Here is a 13,758-nt window from a genome sequence, read left to right as displayed (position 1 = left end):
GTGTCCGTGTCGATTTGTCCCCAAAAGCACATTTTCTTTTGATCCATGCGTAAGTTCTGGAAGCTCAGTGCCCCGAAGTGTTTTGGTGTGGAGCCCGTCGTTCTGCTGTGACACCTTTAATTCAGTAACAATTGTTGATCTGTAGCATATTGTTTTCACATATACCGGTACAAGAGCGCCACTACTACGCGTTGTCCTTTACGTGACACCCTTCTTGAAGAATTTACAACTAGTGGCTCCTACATATCAGTTTTCGCAAACAATTCAGACTGTGTTTCCTGCAACTCCCACGGCACTTCTTAATCATTGAGCCACCGGTTTTTCATCGGGGCATATAGACCTAACACTTTCTGTGCACGCTCTTATCTATTTACAACCTACTGCTGTGCGTTCCGGACACATCTTCCCAGGATTCTGGACTCGATTGACTCCTCGCTTGGGGGACTATCGAAACATCTTGCTCTACGCGACCACAATCCGCCGAGTCCACCGAAGTAGCGTCGGACACTTCAAATTACCGATTACCGCTTCTGAAGGCGCCCCCACCAGTAACGCACCCCGATAACCATCGCTTTGTTGTCGTCATCGTTCTGCGCTTGCCACAGCGGCCGCGTCAGCACGTCGGCCAACACGTTCGCCGTGTCGCGTCTGCCTTGTCCCAACTGCCAGCCCGAGCCGGTCGCGACCAGCACACCATTGGACGGAGACTGCTCGTGGGCTTCGTTCCGAGCTTCTGCATGGTGCTGCAAGCCGTGGATCATCTGGGGCGCCTCGTCGTCCAAGGCTCGGCGGGAGGAGGTCCCAGCGTGCGGGGTCGGTAGCTGCCACCACACGAAGAACAGGACCTGCCTCGTTGCGTCCTCACTGTCCCCGTCAACTGGAAGGACTGAACAGGACCTCTATTACTTCTGGGACGACGAGATGGGTACAGCTCAGAGCACAGTGGGGCACGCCACAGCGTCGTCGGGCAGCCCGGGACTGGCTGTGCCGGACAAGGGGTGCTCGAGCCCGTCTTTCCACCAGCAGCAGCCTCGGCTCAGCGTCGGTCGCCGGTCGTCCTCCGTGGCTCCGGGCGCCGTGCTCGCCATGGAGCTGGAGATATCCAAGCTCAAGGCGTCCCTCGAGCGCCGCGACCGGGAAATTGTGCGTCTGAACAGAGAAGTCCACAAGCTGCAGGTAAAGATTTTTTCTTCATAGGTCATGGGGAAGCGGCCTCGAAATCGAGGGCTTTCGGTTCTGGGTGACAGGCAGGGTTCTACGCTTCGTGTCGGTAAAGAGGTGATAGTTTAGTGGTGCATCTTGGGCTACCAGATATATCTCATGAAAGCGGTTTGTATCACTTTGCTTAAATAGAGGGAGAAGATTTGCTTCCAATCCGATGTGCTAAATCACCACTGAACACCAGAAAAACGACGCGGCCGCCTAGCGCGAGAAAGTACGATGCTCAGAACTTCGTACTTTGTCGTACAATGGTTGCCGCCCCGTTAGCAATGAAGCAAAGCGAAATTCGTCAGAAGCTTTAGTGTGCAAAGTTGTGGACATTTCATCGCATGCCATAAAAATTCAACGCTTCGGTGACTCAGAAATGGAGCTAAATTTTCTAGATGCTGTCTTAAACGATAAATGATATTTAGTTTTATTAAACAACGGAGCACAGCCCCGTGATTTCTTGACACGTAGGGTAATATTTTGCTCGACCGTTATGTGTTGACCGCATTAAACGAGCCATGTGATTTGTATGGGTCGTTCAAGTAAATTCAAAATGGGGACAGGAAGCGTTTTTTTTTTTTTTAGTATCGTATAAATCTGCAATTGTTACGTTAGTTCACTCTACTCTTGCCTTCAGGAAAAAAATATCCCCCTCCGGGGCATCAATTTTCAGAGTTCTGTTTTTTTTTACTTGCACTGCGCTCAGCATACCTGCAAGATAAAATTTGCCGAACGAAATCTTCTTAACATTCTGAAAAAGAGGGCTCATTTTTGCCCATTCTAGTCAAGCCATTCCGATAACATGCCACGCTACCCGTTTATGCTTTATGAGTACATATTTGTGGAGCTTAGTTTTTTTCTATATTTTGCTTACATTTAGCTTATAGAGGCCTTGAGAGGAACAAGCTCATCTCTCTTATTTTTGTGAAAACGCCAAGAAACTTTCGATTACAGGAACATGCTGGATGCTGACCTCAACAGCTTTTCCACAGGGGGAAATTTCACACTGCAACGGTAGCCTTGATAAATGCCCCAAAAGGTCATCAATCCCCCGAGGCATGTTTCCTGATCTTTTTTTTTTCTCTCCGCACAAGCGAAAAGAAGCTGCCCACACATTGTACTCTGTGCAAATCTTTACTGCCCCAGAACGTTGTCACTCATTTTCCTCGTCATCGATTGTGAAACATGTGAAAGTGTTTATTTTTATGTGACTACGATGTGAAAGTGTTTATTTTTATATCTTCACGATGCGTCGATAAGTTCCCTATCATGGGCGTCAGCATGCAATTCGGATTACACCGAGTTGCCCGCGTACGCATTTGTTCTTTCTTGAGTATACATAGGGCTAACACTACTGTACGCCGGCCCGTCAACGCTCTTTGCTGTCACGAACTGCCGGCAGTCGCCTTTCACATCATTGGCCTTCTGCTTTCTGAAGTGAAGTTCTTTAATATAATCTTGCTGGCAAAGGGGGGGGGGGGGGAATCTCACGTGATTTGCTTTCATGTAGTCTGTCCAAAGCACTTTAGTAATCGTTGTTTACTCATTGCTACAAATGAATGGACTATAATATGCGCGGTTACGAATCGGCGTAAATGTGGTGCTTACTATTTTGGGCAGCTTTCTACATGCCTGTGGCCAGCGGCAGAAGCACGATGGCGGCTAGAGCGGCTATTTGACAGTGCTCCCAATTATTTGCAAATCACAAGGGCTTTCGCGAAAAGCACCTTTAGAAGCGATCCCGGCTGGCTTGCTGAAGGAATCACAAGACATGCTATATTCCCTTCCGGGTGTACTGTTATTTCACAGAGCCATACCTATTGTGTGGCCTTTCTCGTACACGGAAGAACAATGAGAAATGAAGCGCGAGATGTTTCGGTAGCCTTTCAGAGAACAATGTTTGGCGGAAAAAAGGAGTTTTGCTGCGGAAATAGTCGTTCACGTCCTCGGCACTCTGCGATTTGTAACGCGACTTAACCATCGCATATGTCATCGGGCATTTGGTTGACTTTTTGGGGTGGCTACCTCGTCAAGGGTGCCTGTGGCGTCTAAAGCATTCCAAGACCTCGAAGGAATCTTCTCGCTCCGATATGCGAAAGCTTCCTCGGCAACAACTGAGAGGCACCAAACCATCATCGCGTACGCGTTTCCTCGTAACACTGCTCCGCGGTAGAACTACGGGGGGGTACGGTCGGAAGATTTTCACCACTGCGACTTACTCATCTCGCGCACACAGTCGCGGTCGCATGCTTGAACGCGGACTCCAAGTGAATCCGCTTTGTCAGCTTTCTCTTTGCGTCAATCACACGTGTTTTTTCCCCGATCGATTTTGCGGCCTGAACACTCATTGCGCCTCTCCGCGACAGCGTTTCCAGAGGCATTTTCTTTTTCGAGCCATTGGGCTTCAAAGGTTGTCGGGAAGCGCAGTGCGTCTTCGGGGCCGCGAAATCGATGGGAACGAAGCAAGTGTGATTGACGCTGAATAGAAACTAACGCAGCGCTCTAGCTGAAAATCTCTTTTGCGTAGGCGACCGTCGCCGGCTCCAACAGATCGCAGTGACGGCCGCCTAAGCAATGTCAATTGCTCTAATTTTCGATGTGGGCGTGGGTGTGTCTCCCTAATAGTTATGGGGTCTTTGTATTCATTTGCAAAAAGTGGCTATGTGTGGGAAGCGAAACCAACTTATCAGACTTCGAGGCTCTTGTTATTTCTAGCCTGTCCAATTCAGTGAGACATGTAACGCGACTTTATCGCTGATTCTCTTTATTAAGGAATGTGCTTCACAGGAACGGCTTTTGTTGGACTGCTGCGTAATTACGTACTTACTATTTTTTAATTTAGTTCTTTACATACTCTTAAGGCCCGATGGTATTCCAGAGAGTAGTGGTGAGTACATGTGAAGTCGTTAGCAATCTTCTTGAAATTAATGGCGTCACAGATGGCAGCGATTATTTCAGTACTCCATTAAATTTGCAAGCAAGTTAGCGTTGAGCTTCAAGACCTTAATTTCTTGGCGTCCAGCTCTATAGTGAAGTTTGCGATTTGTTGAATAAAATAGTAGCTTGTAAATTGGGCATATTTCTGCTCGTTATATGCTGGAATTTTTTTCAGAGGTCCTATTCAGCAAGTCTCCTTCCTGCCTTAAAGCGTCTTGCGAAATAGATCGAGGGGGCTTAGCCACACTTCACTTGCTACGTCTAACATGACAGAGCTCGCGCTCTCGAAGCACTGTCGAATGCGAGAATACCGTGCTTACAATTGCAAGCCGAAGCGCGGTCAGGACCAGCTTGTGCGGCGACACTTTGTTTGTGCTTGGTATAGGGCACCCAGACATCCCCGCCGTGGTTGCTCAATGGCTATGGTGTTGGGCTGCTGAGCACGAGGTCGCGGGATCGAATCCCGGCCACGGCAGCCGCATTTCGATGGGGGCAAAACGCAAAAACACCCGTGTACTTAGATTTAGGTGCACGTTAAAGAGCCCCAGTTGGTCGAAATTTCCGGAGTCCCTACTACGGCGTGCCTCATAATCAAATCATGGTTTTGGCACGTAAAACCCCATAATTTAATTTCTTAATTTAGGGCACCCAGACATAGCACATATATTTGTGTTCCTGGAGTCCTTGCTTGCTTTAAATGAATAATAATAATAATAATATCCGTCATTTAGTTATCATTCAATCAGTCATTAATTTACCACGTCCAGGAACAACCTTGAGGTCAAAGTGGTGGTGCACGCTCACAGCATAAAAAAACGGCAGGTGAAATTCAGGTTTCAAAAATGAATGCGATGAACAATCTTGAAAAGAAGAGTGTACATACAACAAGGCCAATGGTGAATACAAAAGAAGGAGGAGAGCAGTTGAACAATATATGAAACTATGGCGCAACCGTGCAAAGCTCGGAAAAGAACTATGACAGCGAGTTATGAAAAATATCAAGATCATGAAAATAGGCGTCATGATGACTGTATGCTATCGACGGTTGAGTGTGGGTGATCACAGGCAGGAACAGGGAAATGTCTATATTATCGGGTGATATTGCTCGTCATACGAAACACGATACAACTGAGGAGGTCGGCGTAGGTGAGGGTACCGTGAACGAGTTTGAAAAGAAACGGGTCTGCGCGATTATAAATTGGCAGCGGAGTAAAGGCAATGACAATAATCGAAGACATCGACTTTTCCAACTTCGGTCCCAACTTTTCAATTCATCTTCGTGCGGCGTTATTATGTTGGCAAGCATCATCGTCTCATCCCAACTGTTGTGGTCGCTGAAGCGCTCGTATAATGCGAGCCAATCGTCCATGTCGTTGATGTCCGGCCGTGCCGCAGAATGTGCCGGGGATGCTCAAGGATTACCGTTGACGGAGCAGGCGTTGACTGCGCACTGCTTTCAGGCATCGTCGCGGGACAAACGCGGCGTCCGCTACGTAGATCGAGGACTGGGTTGTAAGGAGGTGTGCCACGCACCTTCCACTAATAGGTGTTACGAGGAGTATTTAATCGGCAGTACCTTGGGGGTTGGTATTTGTCAAGCTTCACAGCACAAAAAAAAGAACATAGGCTTCCGCCTAGCTCGAGTGTTCAGTCAGGCCTACATCGTGGTTGTCTTCATCGCAGAACCGCGACAATCTTATCGTTCCTTTAGAGCGCACCTCTTAGGCGCCCGTTCTTGCGGTGAGCCTCGGCGTGCCTCGGCGTCCCTCGTAACCGAGTGAACGAGCACAGCGAAAGATGAAAGTGAACGCTTAACGCAGCGGGAGATGAAAGAACACGCGAAGAGGAAAGTGGAGGAGGAGCGCAGGGTAAACGGCCTGCGCATGCGCCGAGTTGCCGGTGCCAGGGCATCCACAGACGCGTGGGCGATGATCTCACCTGCGCTTCCGAAGGGGGGCCAGGGTGGCGTGAGGTGGGGAGGGCTACGCTCGTCCGCGGTACCAGCGTGTGTTAACGGGGATCACTGCTCCTGCAAGGAGCGATGGCGAGTGGCTACGAGTAAGGCTCGATGTGACGTTCCCTTGGGTGTTGTCGCCGCTGACACTGGTGGCATCATTTCCCCGCGACGATTGGCCGCGCTTTTCGTTGGTGGAACTAAATCGTCGAAAGAAAAGTGTAGTACCGCGCAAGACGGGCTGTGCGGCGACGATGGCTACGATATGGCGCCAGAGTAGCGCACGTCGTCTGTATGGAAAGAAAGCGCGCTACTCACAGCGTTCTCTTCCTAATATAAACGGTGTACCTACATAATCATAATACAAAATACTGACACGCCAAATGAAAACACGTATAGAGCTGCGCTCAAATGTTGCTTTAGGGAGCATCGTAATCATCGGTGCATTTTTTCCCCGGCTCTCTACTAAGCTCACTGTGCCTGGTCATAGTGCTAGACTAAGTTGAGTGGTGTACGCCACGAAAATGACAGACGCGTCACTTCTATGCAGTTAGATGGCTTCTTTCTTTTTCTCGATACTTCGCAAAGAAAGCAAAAAGGCCGCTTTGGCCATATCGAGAGAAAATGCCGAAAGAGGGTGCGCCGGGTTTGCCGACCACTGTAATAAATAAGTGCTTTATATATTTAGAGAAAACTTCGCTCGCTAATGAAACCACGTGCCCTCTCATGGTTCAGATCGCAGCCTGTGAACGCATGCATCGCATCACTTCTAATTTCCATTGCGACGTTCTCGATGGGAATGCGAAATTGTTGCCTTTGCGGAAAACTTCAAGGCCGCGCAATTCTGCGGGCAAGGGCTCCAAGGAGCAATAACGATGGCCCTTAGAATCAATAAGGGCGGAAGCGTCATAGAATCCGGGAGCAGCGCATTTGCCTTCCGAGTATGAAATACCTTTCTCTGACCCCATTCACCTTTAACGTAACTGTAAACTTAGAAAACATTATGCACCGGAAGACATCAAAATTTGCTGCATCGTGTCCTGGAACGAAAGCATGGATGAGCAATCTGCGTGCCGAATTAAGTGGGCGCAGACGAGTTATAACCTGAGCCTTAAACCACGCGAGGAATTCTGAGGCACATTTGAGCACTGGGCTCTGCAAACACTCGAGCTTCACAGTGGTGGGGTGCATGTCGGCAGGCACAAAGAAATGCGGGACACCTGTTTTCGAGAGTAAATGAACTCGAGAGTTACAGTCTACACAGTCAGCAAACGCAGGGTAAACTGTGAGATTTCTTCGTGAACGATTTACCTTTTCTGCTGGTTAGGTATTGTTAGGCTGCTACTGAGCCCAACACAGGTTGAGCCTGAGGCCGTTAAGGCAGCGTATGAGCTCTGGCTGCAAAGAAGAAACAGTAAAATAAACTTATTTTAAAACCCTTTCGGTGCACACGTTCAAGCCCTTCAATTGCGATCGATACCAATCCGGATCCGTGGACTTCAGCGTCCGTGAAGGCCAACGGTATTTGTTTTTTTTTAAGAACACGAAACCTCGAAAATTCTAATTATAATTCGGAACGCTTCCCATGGATAAGTAGACGCCTGCTTGTCAGGGATTTCTTGAGCACTGAAACTGCTGAAAAAGAAAAAAAAAAGAGATGAAGAAGGGGAGTTAATTCGTTTTTTTTTTCTTTTTCGAGACGTAGTATCAATAAACGAGAGAAAAAAAAAGAACACACGCGTAAAGAAAGCAAATAAACAGAAAGATGTGCCGTCGACCTTGAGGCATTATTCAGATTTATTCAACCCTATTTCGGCATGGTTCGCTTGTGTTCGCATAATTGCGCTTCGAATGAACGAGAACAGGTGGCGAAATAACCATGCCTATCAAGACCTCCTTGCTCTTGTTTTATCCGATGTTGTTACGATTTGCAGGCTTTGTTAATGCGGTTAATATTCTGTTAATATTCTGTAAGATTAAGTTTACCTTTGCCCCAAAACGTAATTTAGCACCTCATAATGTCTTCTTATCCTTAAAAAACTCGGCAATTTTCGTATCGAAAATTAAAATTTTCCATCTCAATGCCTTATCTTTCAGCTATAGTATACAGGGTCTCCCAACTATCATGCACCAAGCTTTAAAAACATGCAAATGTCACATAGCTGGACGGAACCACTTCTGTCAAGCTTTTGACAATCAACTGTTCAAATTTTTATAATTAGATGAAAAAGTGTCAATGAGAAAATTGTAGAGCAACATGAAAAACTCAGCTTTCTGTTGCTCAATACGGGCTGCATAAAAGCGCTGTTCCGAGCCTCAAAGAAGCCCGCGAATCCCCTCAAAGTGCCTCGAGAGGCCAATCGCGCGGCAATCTACCTATGCCTGCAGGGAATCCGGTGCTATCATTTTCTTGCCTGATTTTTTTTTCACCAATACTCTAAACGACTCTCACTTATCTCGATCAATAAGGCTTCGACTGGAGCTAGTTGGTGTGGCATCGTTATGTTAACTGCGCTGTAATTTTCACGCACAAAGTACAACATAAATGAAACGAAGACACATGGGAGCAATGTTCGTTTCATTTATGTTGCACTTTGTGTGTGAAAAGTACAGAGCAATAAACAGATCGAGGTCATCTCGACTGCGGACCAGTTCATGCTTCCATCCGCTTCAAATCCCCGCGCTCCTGGAAGGTGTGCGTTTTCTACGGGTCTCGCTGGATGAATACCTTCACATCCCATTAGGATGCGATGAGATGTCTCCATATTTTTGCTGCAGCACAAATATGCCTCATCCTGTTGCAAATATTTGCTCCGCTATGTCTTTTTTTCTCCTTAGGCGACCAACTCGGGCTTCAAATAGCAACGCAGTTCCCTTCGCGCCATCCTGTAGACTTTTCTTTCCGATTTCTTTCTTCTCATTCTTGTAAATCTCCATGGTAGACCGACCGGTGAGGCGGAAAGCTAGGCGCGACGGTGCATGACTTCCAAAGTTGGGCTATTTCGGAGGCCACGTCGGCAGGCGCGGAGCGATTTCGCCGCGGATCGGCCCGCGTAGAAAGTACAAATACAACGTGCTTTCCGCTATCATTGCGCTGTCGCTCGCACTTCTCGCACGCAAGCACACGCAAAGCTTGGCTAATACGAGATTATGTCTACCATGTATGCAAAATTAATGCGTAGTTAAATAGCATTGCCGGGACATAGACAACGCTATCACGCGTTACTATAACTCGCTTACCGCGAAGTTCGTTTGCAGAACGATAAAGGATATTTCCCTTAACCCCACCTATTATGCCAACGTTAAACAAAACTGTCTAATAGGGAGTTTTTTTTAGGTTTTGCGCACCCAGATTCTGAGGAAGCAAAGCGCTGGCTTTACAACAGAATGCAGAGAAGAAAGATCTGCACCTCTTTTAAGGTAATGGAACACTTTGGTTTTAAGCACTTAAGTTTCTTATTAGCAAATAATTACTTCTTTAGTGAGACTCAGCACGGATTTAGGCGTGACTTTTTGACCACTACGCAGTTACTTCACATAAACAACGAAATACTGGCAATCTACCAAGGTGGGCAGGTAGATATGCTTTTAGTAGATTTCGAAAAAAAAAAGAAAAACGTTCGATTGGATTTCACACACAGAGACAAAAACATGCGCATTGCACGCACTGTGAGAATCGATGTAACCGAAGCTTTCTATGCTGTTTGCTTTGATTGACGACAATTGTTGTTCTGCTTGTCGCTTCTGGTCGTGGTGCTCACCACGCTCGTCATCTTTCATGGCCGCCACACGTCGTCGCCTTGCCTCATGAGGTCTTTCAGCCACCATACATTCGCGGTCTGCACCACAGTTTCACTACGTAGCGAAGACACTCCTGTTCCGACGCTTATTTCGGGCCTGGGTGTCCTCGACGCTGAGTGCACGCCTTGGAGCCATTTTGCTGGCGCGCGTTTACGTGCTCCTTCTGCGTAAGTGGCCAGCACGCTGTTGAGACGCGAGCTCCAAGCGCTCTTTTCAGCCTATGGACGACTTTAACGTTTACACTATCACAGCCCAGCACGCGACCTCCTCAGCCCAGCATCTGCATTTTGGTCGCATAGGAAAGCAAGCACAGAACGTACCATACGCACAAACTGTTGAACGCTGCCGCGGTGGCGCCGGCCGGATTGCGCGTAGGCGAACGCCGTCTGGTGGTGTATGCAAGAAACCCATCGGCGCGCGCGAGCAAGTTCACAGCAGCAGCACCCGGAAAGTCGGGAAAAGAGGCAAAGTAAGATTCGCTATAAAAATGAAGATACAGCGAAAGAGCATCCTACAGAGCGAACAAATTTTGCATTAGCTTGATTCGTACTTGACGCATCGAAAACAATTTGGCAGCGTAGGCGCTTCGAATTTAAAGCTCGCCTCAGTAAGTTCGGGTGTTCCGCAGGGCCCAGTTTTAGGGTCACGTCTTTTTCTCATTTACCTGCATGACCTGACTTCCAAATTTTCTCTGCGGAGCCGCTTTTTTGGCGGACGAGTGTATTGTTTATTCGAGAATTCAATCTGCGGATGACTAATCAAGCTTAAACGACTCTTCGATAGCAATACACAACTGGTGTCTCTAGTGTCATATGACTTTAAACATCGCAAAATGCGCGTACACAGTTATTACGCGTAAACAAAAAAAATCCGGTAGTTTGCGCTTACAAGATAGAAAATATGGACATGAAACAAGTGAAGGAATTCGCATATCTCGGAATAACAATAGATTCTAAGATTAGTTATAAAACTTCCAGGTTCGGTACGTTTCCTAGGCAGCAATAAAAAAGTTATAGTTATTAAAGCACCGTTTATAAACTGCACCAGTGCTGCCAAAGTAACGGCATATAAAACAGTCATTCGGTCAATGCTCGAGTATGCAGATACTGTCAGGGACCCGCAGAGAAACTGACATGTACATAATCGAAAGAGTACTAAAGAAAGCACTTAAAGTTATCTGTAATGCTTATCGCTGGCACATTTGAATCAACGTTATGAGATTGCGATCTGCGGGTTCCAGACACTAGAAACCGGCCGCAAATATCACCGTCCGCAAACAACGCATAAGATCGTTAAACCCCACTAAAATGAGATGTGAAAACTACCTGCCGCACACCTAGTTGGCCGAGCTGTTTTAGCATGCTGATGTTGTAAATGCGCTTAAAGACATGGACGATAGGTGAAGACGAGGCACACATAGCGCAACTTTCAACTTGTTTATTGAGAAATCCGGTAATCACTTATATACGCTTTCACGCGTGACACTTGACCGGCGTACTGCCCTCATTATACACCCAAAAAACTGAAGTTCCTTTTCTGACAACGTCAGGGATACTACACTGACACATTTTCCTACTTCAGCACTGATCGAGTTCGCCTTGATAATTAGCCTCGCCCATTGAATACGATTCCGGGCTATAACGGTGCAGCTATCAAGCTTTGCTGTGCAGGTGCACTTTTTGCAGTGCGTGGCGGGAGGCCCGTTCTCCCCGTTTTTTAAATTATTGCTGTGTTCCCTTAAGCGGTAATTTAGGCAACGAGCGGTTCGCCCAATATGTACCGTTCCACACAAGAGCGGAATCCTGTAAAACACTCCCGTTTGACACTCAACAAATTTTTCTTTATGGTTCACAGTGCAACCGGACGGCTTTGTGTAACATGGTGCCGTTAACTTGTACAGCCTGGACAACTTCAAGGGAGTGGCAAATACTACCTTAGAACTTCACAGTTCAGCTACTTTCTTAAGATTGTGTGATAGGCGATGAATGTACGGAATCACCGCTACTTATTCTTTCTTGTTTGTTGCATCGCTTCTCTGCTCACAGAAAGATTGCTTTCTGATTCTTTTAACTTGCGCCTCAGCTACTGAAGGTAACGCGTGGTCAGGGTAGCCAGACGCCTTCAGGCGACCTACTTGCTCCCAAAAAAACACAGCTGTACAAGTGGAGAGCAAGATTTTTTGTTTCAGTGCATTTTTAACACGCACGTTAGTAATGCTTCTTTTAACGAGCTTAGAATGATCCGATCCGTAAGGCAGTATCGGCTTGCCTGATCTTGGATGGTAACCCCAGCATGTTTGGTCATTCTGTACATCATTAAAAATGTACTCGCGTAAACGCACTTGCGTTGTATGTTGAGTTGTTTCTAGCTTAGAAACGACGGATCAAAGGCATCGTCTTGCATCCAGGATCCGCTGAACGAGCCATCCTGTCGCCCACCATATATAATGTAAGAATCCTTGCCTATGAGCGTCAGGTCCTTACACGCAGGATTAGTGCATACTGTCTCACAATGGCTGCGTTACGCGGTGTTATTGTGCCATCATTCAAAAGCAGCCCGACTCCTAGAGCAGTATATCTGCTGGGAAATATCGTTTCGAGCGTTTTTCCATAGTATTCAATTCATTCTGGCCTTGCATATTTTGCTCAACATTCTTTAGGATAGAAAGGCTTCGGAAAGATCGGGATTTTTCTACCGAAGCTGAATTCACATTTACTCTCTTAAATGCAGTGACATGTATATGATTTATATTATACCAGGATATTGGTGTTAAGTAATTAGTAAGGTATTTATTTCTTTCACTCTAATTTATTGTGCAAGCCCTTTAGTATTTCTATTATTTCTATTCATACTGTTATCTCGCTTACTGTTCTTTTTTGTTTCTTTTTAATAGCTATATGGGATAGTCGCCTCTTGAGCAGCCAAACGCAATCAATAACCAACAACAAGACATGTAACATACCAGATAGCGGACGTTCTTCTTATTTATAATTTTTTATGCTTCTCTCAAGGAAAGTGTAGCTCTATCTCGTCGGGGCACCACCATTTATTCATAAAGACCATCACATATTTGGGAGAAAGCTTTGAAACAGTCAGTCGATAACACGGTCTGGTTGCACTAGTGAAAAGTTTCTCATAAGGGGACGGTCACGTCTTTGTGCAGCCGGGGAACAATTTTTCTGTCGTGCTTCTACGCTATAGCGAGAACTGGGTCGTCCGAGTTATTACAGCACCAATATAAAGCAGAAATTACTGGTGATCCTTGAGCAGTGACACTTTGATAGGAATGCGACACGTGGATATTCTGGCTGTACGAGTCCAAATGGCGAGGGCATGCACCTAATAATTCAACTCTGCCGCCCACGCGTGGGTTGAAGTGGGTTATGCCATATGTTTGAGCGATTTACACGCTAGGATACGACCGATATGTGGGTGTACAGCGCCGCAGCTCTCTCTTTCTTTTTTTTAATCGGTTATGCGAGAAGTGTGGTGTTTGCTCTATAGAATAATTGAAACATAGTATTGAAACCGGCCTTCTCAAGTACCTATGTAAATGATGAAGAAGAGACGTCGTTCTAGGCAAAAAGCGCGGTTACGCTGCCTTTGAGAGATACTCTAACCTTACACTCGAGACCATACCCATCCTCATTACGTCACTCTCTCTGGCCTCTGGATTTCCAGCGCACCGTGAGCTTTCCGCTCACTTCGGCGTCGTTCCCCTTTGCCTTGCCGCCGCTCTTCATCGCACCCTTCGCGCCGTCTCTGGAAACTGTGTGGATATCCGGACGCTGCAGTTTCAGGAAGCGAAACTGGTTCAACTTGAACGTTCAAAATTGCTCCTGCCTAGCACAAAAAAA

General features: G+C 46.7%; 1 protein-coding gene across 1 annotated transcript in view; it reads left to right on the top strand.

Annotated features, from left to right (window-relative positions):
• Positions 1-689: 689 nt before the first annotated feature.
• Positions 690-13,758, top strand: part of LOC119445576 (cGMP-dependent protein kinase 1) — a 697,240-nt gene continuing 684,171 nt past the window's right edge. Inside the window, exon 1 of the mRNA XM_049660582.1 lies at positions 690-1,176. Coding sequence (XP_049516539.1) covers positions 922-1,176 — 255 coding nt within the window. The 5' untranslated portion in view covers positions 690-921. The remainder of the gene's footprint in view (positions 1,177-13,758) is intronic.

This window comes from Dermacentor silvarum, chromosome 1, assembly GCF_013339745.2.
Source record: "Dermacentor silvarum isolate Dsil-2018 chromosome 1, BIME_Dsil_1.4, whole genome shotgun sequence".
Lineage (NCBI taxonomy): Eukaryota > Metazoa > Arthropoda > Arachnida > Ixodida > Ixodidae > Dermacentor > Dermacentor silvarum.
This window is presented reverse-complemented; position numbering and strand designations above follow the sequence as displayed.